Source organism: Condylura cristata, unplaced genomic scaffold, assembly GCF_000260355.1.
Source record: "Condylura cristata isolate star-nosed mole 26May11 unplaced genomic scaffold, ConCri1.0 scaffold00002, whole genome shotgun sequence".
NCBI lineage: Eukaryota > Metazoa > Chordata > Mammalia > Eulipotyphla > Talpidae > Condylura > Condylura cristata.
The window spans coordinates 41092869-41107527 of record NW_004567103.1 but is presented as its reverse complement, the minus strand read 5'-3'; the positions used below and the strand labels follow the sequence as shown (position 1 = coordinate 41107527).

Genomic DNA, 14659 nt, shown 5'->3' with positions numbered 1-14659 from the left:
AGCAGATCACTGAGAACCTTGGTTTTCAAGGACAATGGCAAATACCCCAGCCGGTGAAAAGCAACTTACTGGAAAATCTCATTTATAATCAGATATGTTTTTATTAGACTTTTATCCTGTTCTGCTGACATATGTTCCACTCAGAAAAATAGCCATCTTTAAAAAAGCATCATTTGAACAGAACTGCTAAAATTACCCTCAAAAATAATTCTAAAGATTGGTTACCTGTCACCCATCACTACACTGAAAATCTTTCTGGTTTGTAATTTATCTACAAAGCACCTTTTCTTTTTTTTTTTTTTCCACAAAATGAATAAACAAAAATCACCATTTCTGCGTATATTTTGATCAGGTTTTTTTTGTTGTTGCAGATTTATCTGTCTATACGTATATATGTACACATATTCTTTATTTACCTAAGTGTTTTGATTCTATTAAAAATACATGAGTGTTAGGAAGGTTTTACTGTTGTGATGGCAAATCATTGTTTTATCTCTCCTACCATTGCAGTTCCAGAATGATCAGACAGGGGTGGCAGGCATGTGGCTGCATGAGTGGCACGGAGTGGGTGCAAGGAAGCAGGACATTGTTCTCCCAGTGTTCATACAGCCCTTGCACTAGGCAAATATTACATCTCTACATGATTGCCAGATGAAGGTTCTTTTTTTTTTTTTTAAAAAAAAGATTTATTTATTTATTCGTACAGAACTGGGGTACAGGCCAGAGATGCGGAGGGGTAAGAGGATTCACCAGAGACAGAGTGGGGTACAGAACAGTGAGATCGATGAAGTACACTGCTGAGGGGAGCAGCGGGCAGGTCAGGAGAGGTCTGCCTCGCCGTGTGGATCTCCTCGGGGGCAGGCAGGGATCGAAGTCATGCGGAAGTGGCTTAAGCATCTTTGTGCTGTGCTTTAACCCCCTGCGCCACCAGGGAGGGCCAATGATGAAGATTCTTTAGAGATTTATGGATTTGGGGCATTAAAGCACCAGAGAGGAACAGAAAATTAATATTCAGGTGTTAATTCCAGTAACAATAACTGAAGAAAAGTCACATTTAATTTTGAAAGTGAATTTTCTCCTTGTGTTCAATTAATACCGATATTACAAGGGCCAGCTAGGAATTTGAATGAAATGATTTTTTGATGTTGACAGCATGAATAAAATTGGTACAATGCAGGAAATGGAAAGATTAGAATGGTGTCAAATTTTGAAAATGGCAAATTAGACAACAGGGGGCCTTACCTGTCATACTGTTATCACCAGGCAATGAAGTTGTGTCAGGTATTGCTAAAGACAGGTATGCGGCCCCCACACCTGCATTTACTGCACTGGTGACACTCTTCTTGCTGTAGTTTTATAATCTCCTCTCTTCTCCACCTTGCTCAAAACCCTGCATGTGAGAACCGTGTCTTACCTTCCTGCATTCCCAGCAACTAGTACAATTCCTTGTCTAAAGAAGGCATCAAAAGTGTAAGTGAATGAATTTCTCATGTTTTATTTCAATAGCATGTGGATGAGGATATGGGTATGAAGCTATGTTAAAATGCTTTGAAGTGCATCAAGAAGTACCAAAATATGTCTTCTATCAGCTTGCCACAGAATCTGTCTGTTGTTCTAATATTAGAATAATTCCACTGGGTTAATTCATTAGGCTCTTTTGATATGGAAGAATGTTTGGGAAAGAGCAATGGATTAACCTTGTAAGTCATTATACCTTACTGTCCATTCATTTCTTTTCCACTAAGAGTGCTGGCAACGATGGAAGTTGAAAACACTGAATATAGTGGGCTTTTAATAGACATTTATTGAATAATGACTGAATGAGCACTCTTGTAGCAACAGAAAAGTTTGTTGAGTTCTGATTGTATTTTTTAAAATAAATGTTCTAGCTATTAATCTAATTTTTAAAAGGATGATCAAACTATAGCTCCTAACAATTTAAGGAAATTTAGTACAATTTGCTGTCATCATCAGATGCTTTTGAGAAATGCTAGCTATTGCATCCCTCTGGAAGGACAAAGAAACCATTAGACTGGGAATGTTCCATAATTACTAATGAATGTTCATGGAGTGCAAAGGGAAATGGAAATTTTTCAAATCAAAGATTATCGTGATTAATTTAGAAAACCAATCAGAGAAGCATTGAACACCCAAATGGATTTATAGAATTTGAATTATTGTATAATTCACAGTTTAAATAGTGGTCTGAATCAATGCAACATGGAGATAAGAGTACAGACAACTGATGACTTGGGTATCCCCCCCATCCTATAAGATGGGGGTAAGAATACCTACTTTGCAGGTTGATGAAATAATTCAGTATCAAAAAACTTTAAAAAATTAGAGCTTGGCCCTCTCTGGTGGCGCAGCGGGTTGGGGCACTGCACTGAGAAGCTGAGGCCAGTTCTGCATGAGTTCGATCCCCGCCTGCCCAGGAGGTGACCACATGGCGCGGCAGACCTCTCCTGGCCCGCCCTCTGCTCCCCTCAGCAGTGTACTTCGTAGATCTGCCTGTTCTGCTCCCTGCTCTGTCTCTGGTGAAGCCTCTCACCGCCCCTGAGCCTCTAGCCTGTACCCCAGTTCTGTATGTACAAATAAAATAAAATCTTTTAAAAAAAATAGAGCTTTTTAGATGAGGCAGTGTGTTTGGGCTTTAGGGCTCCAACAGTAAGGTAAAGAGTGAGCTGTCTGCATTCATGGAACTCCCATTCCAGGGGCAGAACAGGGAGTACCGTAATGCTTAGAACAGTGTTGCTAGTAGAACAGACACCTGCAGGAGAGTGTGCAGTGATCACATCCTGTTGGGGAGGGGTACTGGATTCCAGTTGCTGGCTGCAGCAACAACCTATATTAAAGCAAAAGAATCGCCAATTATGATGTCCAGCTTAGCTCGCACATGAAGGCCCATTAGATGACTGAGCAACTCTGACCTGAGCCACTTCTCCCAGCCCTGAACTGCCCTGCAGGTGGAGTCTGCAGGTGGTGCAGCTGCTTTGGGCTGCTACCTAGTGGGTTTGAGCTGGCCTCAGCCATGGGCACTTCCAGCTGACTCCTGCCCCCACTGCTCGGTGTTCCCAGGACTGACCTCAGTTTCCTCCTACACTAACAATTATATAACTGCAGAGAGAATAATTGCAGAGTAGTTAAAAACATTTTGGCGTCCAGCTAGTTGGCTTGAGCTTTAACTTTACCATTCAGCGTGGTCAGCAACTAACTGGATCTCTCCAAACTTCATTTTTCTCATGTGTATTATGAGGTCAATACTACTGCAAATTCATTAACTGGAATAATGTGAACACAAAGTTCCTAAGTAAACAATTAGGAAATCTTAGTTGTTTTATCACTAACTATGGAGTTGCATAGGTCATCTTTGCTGACTTAATATAGGGCATTTAATCTTTGGCCACCACAAAGTCCTTACGAGATTCATGAGGGTGGGCGCCTCTCCTATATTGTGGACAAAAAAAAATCAAGGAAAAGAGAAATTAAGGGAGTGGCTCTCAAAGTGACATGGCTGTTACTGGCAGGTTATATTTAATTTCTGCTTGAGATGCTGAAATTTCTATTTAATTATTAAAGACTTATTCAGTGCAGGGACTCAGAGACAGGCCCAGAAATCTATTTCAGAAAATCACTCAACAGAAACTAGAAAATGTTCCCAGTGAGTTGGAAAATCAGAATGAAGCGTTAACCTCCAGACATAGGTTGTGAAGCCTAGAAACTCATACTGCAGTTTTCTGGCTTTGATTTTGATTTTTGAGCTAGTGGTTTCTGCTGTCACCTGTCATTTGTAGTATAGAATCTCCATGACACCCAAAGCCTTCAGAAATTAAAGTTACAGGTTTTTTTGTGGTAAGGTTCTAAAGGGATTCCACATTTCCAAGAATCTACACTTTTCCCTTTGGGGCATGGCAGGACATCCTGCCCCTAGGAATGAGTCATAAATTCCTTCCAAAAGGTTTGACCCTTCACCCTGCCCTCCCTGGCAGTTTCTAGAGTGGCTTTCTCCCTCCTAGGGGAGAAAAGCAATGAACTCCCTTTCTTGGTTGACCTGCACTGCATGATGACTTTTGATTTCACTCATGATGGCAGAACTACTGATGCTAATCCAGACATCTAGCAGCACTTGTCTGGCCCCATTTCACATCCTTCCGGCTCACCGTTCTGCAGCCTGTGCTACTCCAACCAGCACTGCAGCTCCTGCCTGAGCTGCTCCATGCTCGCTCCCTTTCAGCGCGAGCTGCTCTTGTGTGGGACAGGAGAGGCTGCAGGAATCCCCCAAACCTCGGGCATGCAAGTCCTGGAAGTGCATGGAGGTGAATACCCATGGAGCAACCCTGGCTGATGGAGCATGGATGCTGGCGCATGATTTTGAGGTGCAGCATGCAAGACAGAATCAAGCCTGGTTGACCACAGTGGTGACAAGAAAATATGTCCTTACAAAAGCTTCCTCTATCTCCATCTCACTGTTCCAGACCCTATTGTCACTTCCAAAACTGCCTGCAGACCCGTGACTCCAGCTCTGCTCTGGGAGAGGGGATGGGGAGCTCATACCAATCTTCACATTAAACAGAGGCATGTACACCCTGGAAAGTCAATGTTGCCATATAGTCTATCCCCAAGTCAAATTACAACTGCTTCTTGATTCTTCCATTTAAGGAGAATAGTGATTATACGAAGAGTTCCCAAAACAGGTGGTATGGACTCCAACTTGGCACTAGTGAGTTAGGTGAGCCATGCTACACTATTTAACCTATTTGAGCTCAGTACCAGATCTATGTAACAAAGGTGATAAATTGGATTGCATCATTTCTAATATTGCTCCCAGTTCCACAATTACATATTTTTGAAATAAAGGCATCTGGGTGACAATTTGTAATAGCTTCATACCCCTCATTAACCCTAGCCATTGTTTTGGCTAAAAATATAGTAACACTTTAATGCAACTTTAGACAGGCACGTGAATCAGCCTCCTGAAGGTCTAGATTAGAGAATGAGAAGCTATTCAGAACCTCAAAAACCAAAAATGCTGACAAAAAGAGAACAAGCTGGCTTCTTTGGGAGTCAGCAAACATTAGCAGGGGCTGCAGCATTAAGATAAGAAGAGAGTAATGAGAAAACGAGTTGCAACCAACTTCTTGCTGCCTTCCAGCGGTCACTCAGTGATTCGTCACATTCCTAACAGGGCTTGATAAATGAACTCCCAACTTTTGAGATTTCTTCCCTCCTCGCCCCCTTAAAGTTATTTGGAAACTTGACATTTGAAAACTCTTCTACTTTGGGAAAAATAATACAAAGTCCTGCAAGTGTCAGAGACAGGAAATGACATGAGAGGGATACAGGCTGCCATAACTTCCAAATCAAGGAGCATCATTTCAGAAAAAGAAGAAAGATCTGGATCATTAAGACAAATATAAGGCCACAAAACTTGCAAACTAAATAGGTGATAAAACAAGTGATGCTATAGAATCCACTGTTATAAAATGTACAAAACCTAAGGCATGCATAAGAGAGAAAATATAGGTGTAATTTCCATTTTACCCATGAAGAGAACAAGCTCAGAGAAGTAAATAAATTGTCTGATGACACACAGCTAGGTAATGGTAGAACTAGGATTTACAGTATTTCAAATACATTTCAAAACTAAATTTTTGTTTTAGTTATATAAGCGTAGACCTCACAAATCAAATGATCCTAAAAAGTATGTAGCAAAATCAAGCACTGTTTCCCAGATTACTGCCTTTTTGTCCTTTGACTGTATTTCCCAATGCCTTCATTTTTTTATTTTTATTTTGGCCTTCATGTTTTTAATTTCCAACCGCTTTTTTCTCTAGTTACTCATATTACTTCTTAAACCATCCTATTCTTGTTTCAGGGCTGTAATAGCTCTACATGAATATTAACTATAGTTTTGTTTTCTTCCTCTCCCTGTTTTCTCAGAGTTCCATTTTTTTCCCTGTTTGTTCTGGCCTCTCTTTTATATGGGAACTTTTCATAAAATCCCCCACTGTTCCTGGCACCTGTTTGTCAGTAAAAGCAAAGCCTTGGAAGACTAAGCAGGAGTTGTATGTGTGTATGTGTGTCCCAAATACACATTGCATGAGACATATTTATACTAAAAAACTCTTTATCTGAAATTCTAATTTAACCAGGCCACATGTATGTGTGTGTGTGTGTGTCTGTGTGTGTGTGTTTCCCCTCCTAAATCTCATAGTTCTTGGTGTGTGACTTATAAATTAGTTCTTGGTACCTAGCTATCAACAATGCGTTTCAATGCAGACTCATTCTGTTTCACTTCACCCCTCCCTCTGAGCTCTACATCTCATTCCCACCTTGTACTTTTCCCAGCTTAAAAGCTTTTTCTTTCAATTCTCCAGAGAATAAACCTCTGATCTTCTCTGGGAGTTGAGGGCTAGGATCTGACTATGTGATGGAAGAATTTAAGGGCTTTGAATGATTGTGAACCAACGCTTTAGCAACATCCTTGCCCTAACGTTGTCAAGTGTCATATCCACTCATATCCACTGGCATGGCATTCTCTGTCTTTAGGCCCTAAGGAAGGTTCTGCAGGGCAAACCAACTTGCTTCTTAGAGTTGACCACCTCCATCAGTCCTATTGACCACTTCTATTCTGCTAGATTAGTTACTGTAGGTCGGTGAGCCTTCCATTTTCCACACACGTCTCATAAGAGTTGTTAAGAGACATCACTTAAAAGCTGTTGCACGCCCACTCTTTTTCTCCTTTCAGACTTAATGCAGATTTTTTTTCTTTTGAAATGTATTTAGTGCCATTTTCAGTGAAGCTTCAGGATGGAAACTCTCTCTTAGTAATTGAGTTCCTGACCTTCAGCAGAGCACATGGCTACCCAGAACAAAGATTTCCTTACTCAACTTTCCTTCAACTTAAGGATGGCCAACAAACTGTCAGTGGAAGTATTATGTGGTACTTGCAGGTAACTCTTTCAAAAGATAGCTTGTATCTCTTGTTGGTCCTCTCCTTCCTTGTCCCATCCTTTTTTCTGCTACCTGGAATGTGGACATGATGGCTAGAGCTTGAGCATCTCTCTTGGACTAACACGGAAACCTTGTGTTGAAGGTGGCAGCAGTCTTTCATGATGGAAGGAGTCTGGGTCCTTGGAAACTTTACTAATGCTGGATTGCCTGTCTCCAGAATTTTTTTCATGTGACAGAAGAGTAAGTTACTGTTATTTTGGGTTTTCTGACCCATACAATTGATTCCAATTCTACATGATGCAGTGACAAAGTACAGTAAGATTTCAAAGGAGTGCTTCCTAAGGTACAAACTTTGAAAGGGTAGTTTAGCCAGATGTGGAAGCAAAGGGACAGGATGCCACAGAAAAACTCTGACATGACAGGGACACAAAAGGCCCTGGATAAGTATTTTCAGAGGGGAATGTGTAAACCACTCTGATTGGAATAGGTAAATAATGTAGGAGAGAAGTAGAAGATAAAAATGAATAAAGGTTGGGGCAGATTAGGGAGGACCTTGAAGAGGCAAACCAGTTTTAGAGTCTACTTTGAAAGCAACGAAATCAGTGGAGGCTTGTGAGATAAAAGTTGGTGATATATGTCTAGAACGTGAGGGGAGGTTACAGTGAACAGTTTCAGTCTTCTGCATACATAAGCCAAGGGGTAGAGGAAGAATGTGTTAAGAACTCACATGGAGAGCAAGGAGAAAAGATACCTAAAGAGGTTCTAGAAGAGGAGACAGACACGAGAGTAGAAATAGACAAGTCAGTAAAATTACCTCCAGCTAGTTCAGAGAAGCGAGGAAATAGCACAAGTGGGTAAAGGATACTGACTCTGGGGACAAAGGAGTCTCTAGTGACCTCTGAAAATACACTTGAGGAATGTGAAGGGCATTCTGTTCTTCAAAGTGTCAGTGGAAAATACAGGGACTAATGTGTTTCATTTGTTTTAAAAGGTAGGCAGTAAAAGGAAGGTAAATTGAAAAGCAATCAAAGATCTCCATGGGGTCAAGTGAAAGAATTTTTTGAGGAATGGAAGTTGTTTGGTGTTTAACGAGCAAACTGGATCAGAAAAGGAAAAGATTTCCAGGCCACTCAAAGAGAGGCACAGAATTTCCAGTTCAGAAGGAGGTCTGTACTTTGGAAAAAATGGGGCAGTTTTTGTTAGATAGAGGAGAGGCAAGGAATGAGCCTTGGAGTTCCAGTCAACCTTTTAGTAATAAGTCTTTTCTAATAGCACCATTCATGTCATTATATATCTGACCAGAAATGAAAAGTCTAAAATGTTGGGTTGTAAGAAAAGTATTTTGCCAGAAAAGTATGATGTATTTTTCCTATGCTTTTCAAGCAAAAATGTGTCATGACTTTTCTGACAACCCAAGAGCAATCTAAGTCAATCTCTGAAATTAAGATGGCTAAAACTTAGTTTCAGAGTCGAATCCCAAACAAAATTCATAAAACCAATGAAAATATAAATCTTCTCTTATACACACCATCTTAATGAAACTATTTAGATGAGGGGAAACAACAGAAACTTTAGCTCGTTTGTACACTGGTGTCAGTACTAGAATAACACGCGACCTCTAATATGGACCTGGAAATTAATTACAGGATGGACTTCAGATCTCCATTTGTCAAATAGAACAAATGCCAATACCTACTCAAAATACAGCGTGAGGTCTGTTGCCAATATTGACTGCTTCAAAAGCTGCATAAGGTCACTATATTCCTTGGAGGACAAATTAGCAAAGATGTTGTGACCCTGTAATGAGAAAGAAAAAAGTCACAAAAGGCAACATTAAATTTGAGGTTTTTTTTTTCTATATGGAAAAAAAAATCAGGAAACATAATAAAACCATTTTTTAAAAAGCTCACTGAAATTTTGTGCGAATACGAAAAGATTCCCTAGCAAACTGAGAAAGTGTAAGAGTTTAAAGGGGTCTACTGAGGGACACCTTATTATGTTTGGTCTTGAAGAAAAAACCCTGAGATATATCTGAACTTCTTTTACTTTAGCTATGTTATGACAGCAGCTTCAATGGACCCCTCATTTCCTGTGTAATTACTGAGTAGAGAAGTTGACAAAACATTTGGGAATCTTTCTGACCCTAAAATAAACACCAGTGTCACTAGTGATTTAAGTTGACATTTTGGAAATGCTTGCTGTGGTGACAAACATCTTTAAAGAAGAGAACAAACATCAGGTCAGAGGTTCTCAACTTGGGAATGACTTGGGGACTTCATGCTGTCTAGAGACACTGTGGATTTTCACTGGTGGGGAGTGCTGCTGGCATAGCGGGGAAGCTCTAAGACATCCTGCCATGTACAGTTCAGCCCTACAACAAAGATTCACCAGGCCCAACACGTCAGTGACTGTTGGAATTAAGAAGCCCTAAAGCTACAGCTGGATGAAGTGCATTAAGAGAGATTAAATCCAGGTCAGTGAATAGTAACTGAGTAACTAAAATCCTTTAAGATTTACCTGCCACAGTTCTCAAGACTGTAAAGATGATATTTACTAAGGAAAACATGCAAAATATGGGTAGATTCCATAGCTCTTAGAAAGCACTTCTTTTCGTGAAATTTATTCTAGCTATACTAAGCACCCTTACAATCTCTTTGACAATGTGAAAAATCTTTGTGCAGAAGTGACAATTCACATAATTTGCTGTGAAAATCAGGACTTTTCACTTACCAGGTTTTCTTAGTATTAAATATAAACTCATATAACAGTTGGTCCTGGATCTGGACCAGCTTTAAACCTCGTATGGACAGCAATAAGATGATGCAGAAGGAAGGGGACCGAATAATTATATGAGCATGAACTATTCTTCAATGAGAGGTAAATTAATTGTTTCAGGGACACAGATATCAATTAGTAAATTACCTCTTACCGGGCACCAGTAGATGATAATTTGCTCTCCTTAGTTAATTTATCTCATTGGGTGAAACTGCCACTCCTGAAAGACTACAGTATATTGGTTCCACCTGGGACCAGGTCCAATAGTAATAATAATTTTCAAATGAACTCTTCCAGACCCTTAATTCAGCCATTAGGAAGAAGACAAATAACTACAGGAATGCCACACCATAATTCTGCCCAGTTTTCTTGTCCTGAGTCTTGCCCCATGGATTAATCACAGGCTGGTGTACTGGGATCTGGAAAAAAATGGTGGGAAGCTATGGCAAAGGAGTACGAGAGTCCAAGCCATCGGCTTGAGTCTCCCCATAAAAAGAAAATCTGGCCATTTCCAAGTTACAGGATGGTGTAATGTGAAGACAAGGAGAAAGCTGATCTGAATTTGAAATTCCTGCTAATTTCATAATGGTCTGAATTTTACTATTTTAAAAAGTTATAGATCTAACTTACAGTTAACAGAGTGACAAAGCAAATCAAATCAACATTAGATTAAAAAAAAGTTAATTTGCATGTAATGTATTTTATATGCAAATCACTTTCTATAATGTCTCAAGGGTTTGGCCCCTGAAGTAGATTTGTCTTGTTAGAATACGTCTACTCTTTGTTTAGGGAGCAGCCAGTGTGCAACTGATGGAAAGAAAACCAGATGTGGAAGGAAGGAAGGTCCTGGCCACCTTTCTTCAGGCCATGGAAGCTCTGTGCTTCTGCCTCATTTGCACATTGTCACTGTGACACTTTTCAGATGGGAGGGACAGAACAGGTGTGGGGACAGCACCAGACCCAGACCTGCAAGGCACTTGTTCAGGCAATGTTCATTATTATTATGTTATCCTTTGTTCTTCACTAGACTCCAACTGGAGAAGTGCCCATGTTTGTAAGAAGAAAATTCTGAGCCAGTGGTATTTGAGTTCCCCAAGAAACAAATGTCCTGCTGAGAAGACCTTGACATTCTCTTATAATCCCTGTCATTACAAAGGTGGGAGCGAGAGGGAAACAGAAATGCACCATATTTTCAGTGTAGGAGAGTCTGATCCCGCCTTTCTCACATCCCTACACCCCTCGTCCATAGCATTCAGCTAAAATATGGCTTTTATAGGAAAATCCAGAGCCACAGATGCCAGCAGTTGGTTTCTGTCAAAGTTACTGAGAGCCATACTCTTGAGATTTCACTTCCAGCTGAAAATACATAACCCCCAGCAGGTTTGCCCTTGCCCTTCCCAGTCCCAGTCAGGCCACAGTGCAGACTCGCCTTTATGGGGTCAGAGGCGGCTTTCATGATATTGCAAAAGACATGCTTTCTCGAGATAGGCTGGAAGAAAAAAACCTTCCATATTTAATGATGCTATTCCAGCGAAGCAAGGCCTTAATGATGATAATAATAATAATTAATGGCGCAGCTAGAGAACTGACAAATAATGGGGAACAGATGATCCCTCCCTGGCCTAAAAAAAAAGTCTGTATGCCTGCAGAAAATTAAACAGATTTCCTTTCCTGGCAATTTCAAACTCAGACGCCTTAGCCAGAGTAGAGTGGTTTTTCTTTTTCTCTGTGGAGAGCTAAATGTATAAAAGTCCAGATTCTTCCAACTCCTCCTGCTACATGGAGCAAAATAAAGCTTATGGCGTTATGGGTCTCAAATTTCACTGTAGCTCTTAGGTTCAAACTGGTCCCACCTTTTATAGGTTTTTCAATGGTGCTAATAAAGTGTAACTTTCTCACCCTGTTTTGCTTCCACCATCTTTTAAAATGGCATTGGGTTTCACAAAGTGGGGATGTTGGACCACTCACTGCTGGGATCGTGTCATTCTTGGATTGGCTTCTCCACCCCTCACAGATGGTGATACCATCCTCTCATGATAGGCGATAAGCCGTCTCCTCTGCTAAGTGAATATGAAACCCAATGAATTATCTGGTGGAAGAATTTGAATGAGGTCCTTGGCCAAGCATCTGAAAGAATTTTCAAAAGCCACAAAGAAAAGGGGCCAATAGTTTGGCTTGAAAAAAGACTCCTGCCTTCTCTGCATCTACTTTATGGCACTAGAAAGAAAGATGGAAACATCATTCCACTGGCTTTCTAGCAAGGGGGGAAGCAGAACCTTAGGTGTATACCTCACTTTGAAGGATCATGACGGCATGGTTAAAATGGTGATGCTCTAAGGTAGCAGAGGTTCCATAGAGTTGGGCCAAGGCAGAGCCGCTCCTGAAAGAGGACAAAAAAGTGAGTGAACCAGGACCTTCACCTGCCAAGGAGTCCCCTGCACACCAGCACTTTGGCTCAACATGCTTTGGCAAAGAACCAAACATTGTCATGGAACTGCTTGTGTAGTCCATTCGTCTATGAAGTAAGAAGCTTCTAGGTGTTAGGCTAGATGCTTGGGATAATACAGCGGTGAACAGAATACTTCATGACTCTAAAAAATGTACAGACTAGTATGAGAGATCAGATGTGAGCATAGAGGAAATAATGTACACAGCATGCAATACAAAATCCATAGCAAGTGTTTCAGTTCAATCAAAGTGTCCTGGATGATCTGAAGCCAAGAGAGAATGTCTACCTGTCAGGATCAGAGTAGGCTTCAACAACTAAACCTCACACAGCTTCTGAGTGTCTAGAACAACTGCCTTCTACCAAATGTAATTTGGGACAAAAACCCATGTGACAAAAACCCTGTGACTATTATGCAGAACCCATTTAAACTACATTACACATTAGACTGACAGACTTCTGTGGCTTTTCAGTCCATGGTCACACCGTGATAACTTATTGTAGAACTCTGAAAAGTTCCTGGAATTGGAGTCAGACCTCCACTCTTGGTGGTAGCTTTGGATGGTTACTTGGTTGTTTTAAGACTCAGCTTCTTATTTCTCTAAATTTACAATAGATAATACTATCTACCTATTACTTATGAAAAAATATAATCTTTCAAAGTGCCTTCCTTGTGTCTGCCATGCAGGAGGTGGTAGTCAATATTAATTATTGGTCAACAGTTAAAAATCATGGCTACTTCCATTTTAAATCAATAAAATGTTAATGTTTGGAAGGACTATTTTGAACTATCTGTAAATTTTACTTATGCCGAGCAACCCTTTTCTCAACCATGTCAGATCTGGTTAGTGTATATTTAAAATGTTTACCTGCATTAATTTCCATTTATTTCGGAGTAGCATTTATAACATTTTAAGAGTTGAGAGAGAGCCCAGAGAACTCTATGGGTTAAAGCGCAGTCACCGGACTTCAGGGTGAGTTCCCATCCAGGTACTTCTGATCTTATTTGCCCATTGCAAGGTTTTTGGACATTGACAGGGAAATATGACTTGAGCTGGAAATGCTGGAGCTTGACAGTTTAGTCTGTCCTGCAAGTGACATGATCAAGGCTTGCATCTAAATGTAAGGAAACATCTCAGACTTTAGCTCCTTCCTTCTCCAGTCGGTTTGGGACCTGTGAGCTCAGAAAGCTGACTGCATGCTGGGAAAAACAGCAGATTTAGGTTCACTAGAGATTATTGTGAAGAGGCATAGTATGGGAAGGGACTAGTTTTGAAGCAGGTATATGCTATTTCTTTAAATGTTGCCTTCATCTATGGCATTCAACAGACAAAAACTTGTTAGGCTAATCTTAGTAATCAGTAAGTGACAATGTTACTGTTTTTCAAACAGTTCATTTTTATAAAAATTTAGTTTTCAAAATGCACACTGTATGCCTTTGTTTTGACTTCTGAAATTCTAGGATGTTTATGTGCATATTACATAGGAATGACTGGCCTGGAGTAGGTGCTTAAAAAATATTAGCTGTTTGTTAGTAAGTTTGCACTGGGATGTTTGGAGATTATCGTTCACATTGAAAGGTTGACAGTAATAATAATAATATTATAGTCACAATAACTGCCATGATTAAGTACCCTTCAGGCACTGGGCAACCTAATAACTTCAGACGTTATTTCAGCCAGCTCTAACAACAACCATGAAATAGGTATTATTTTCTCATAGTTGAGGAAAACGGAAAAGTTACATGGTGTTTCCAAGGTCACACACCTAGTAAGTATCACTTCTAGATTAGAATCCACTTTTTAATCTCCTTCTCATTACATAATGAGAATAATTATAACCGGTACATTTCTCATATGTGATTTTCCATTTTTGCCAAGCTGGTTGTCATCAATGAGAGATTTCAAAATTAATTTAGATCTCTACTAGTATGCCTGCCAACCACAGGCTCAGATTACCGAGATTTGTTTCTATTAGCCAGCTGTGCCCAGATGAAATTCACTTATTAGAGTGAATCCTGATAACAGTCACTGAGGTAAGGTAGGGTCAAGATGAACACATTATTTCTTCCTTTATCCCATTGGTTTAGCAGTCCCCACAAAAGCTAGATGGTAAGAAATCACTTTATATTTTCTTATTTTCAGACTGAGCAGGGTGCTTTCTCCTTTACCAAGGGGACATCTTGTCAAATAACACCTGCGCTTCCGTGCTGCCCCCTCACCCCCGACCGGACCCCTGGTCCACATGGCCTCTGAACCGCTGTGCTTCACCAGGTTCACAATACTGATTTAGTCACAACATATGTCATTTTTGCAATACATACTAGGGATGTTCAGGAAGACACTACATTTCATTCATTCATCTGTTATTCATGACTGTTGTGCTAGGTCACAGGTATGTGGAATACAAAAGGTAAATAAGACACAGTTTTTACCCATAGGAAGCTCACCGACCCTTAAAAGTATGTGGGAGACTTTCTGTGAT

The 14659-nt window shown here is 40.3% G+C and overlaps 1 protein-coding gene across 2 annotated transcripts in view; it reads right to left on the bottom strand.

The window, feature by feature from the left end:
• PDE11A (phosphodiesterase 11A) overlaps positions 1-14659 on the bottom strand; it is a 304831-nt gene that overhangs the window by 56452 nt on the left and 233720 nt on the right. For both annotated transcript variants that reach the window (XM_004674489.2, XM_004674490.2), the window contains exons 14-15: positions 12019-12109; positions 8651-8751 (exon numbers count right to left, since the gene is read on the bottom strand). In XM_004674489.2, coding sequence (XP_004674546.1) covers positions 8651-8751; positions 12019-12109 — 192 coding nt within the window. The remainder of the gene's footprint in view (positions 1-8650; positions 8752-12018; positions 12110-14659) is intronic.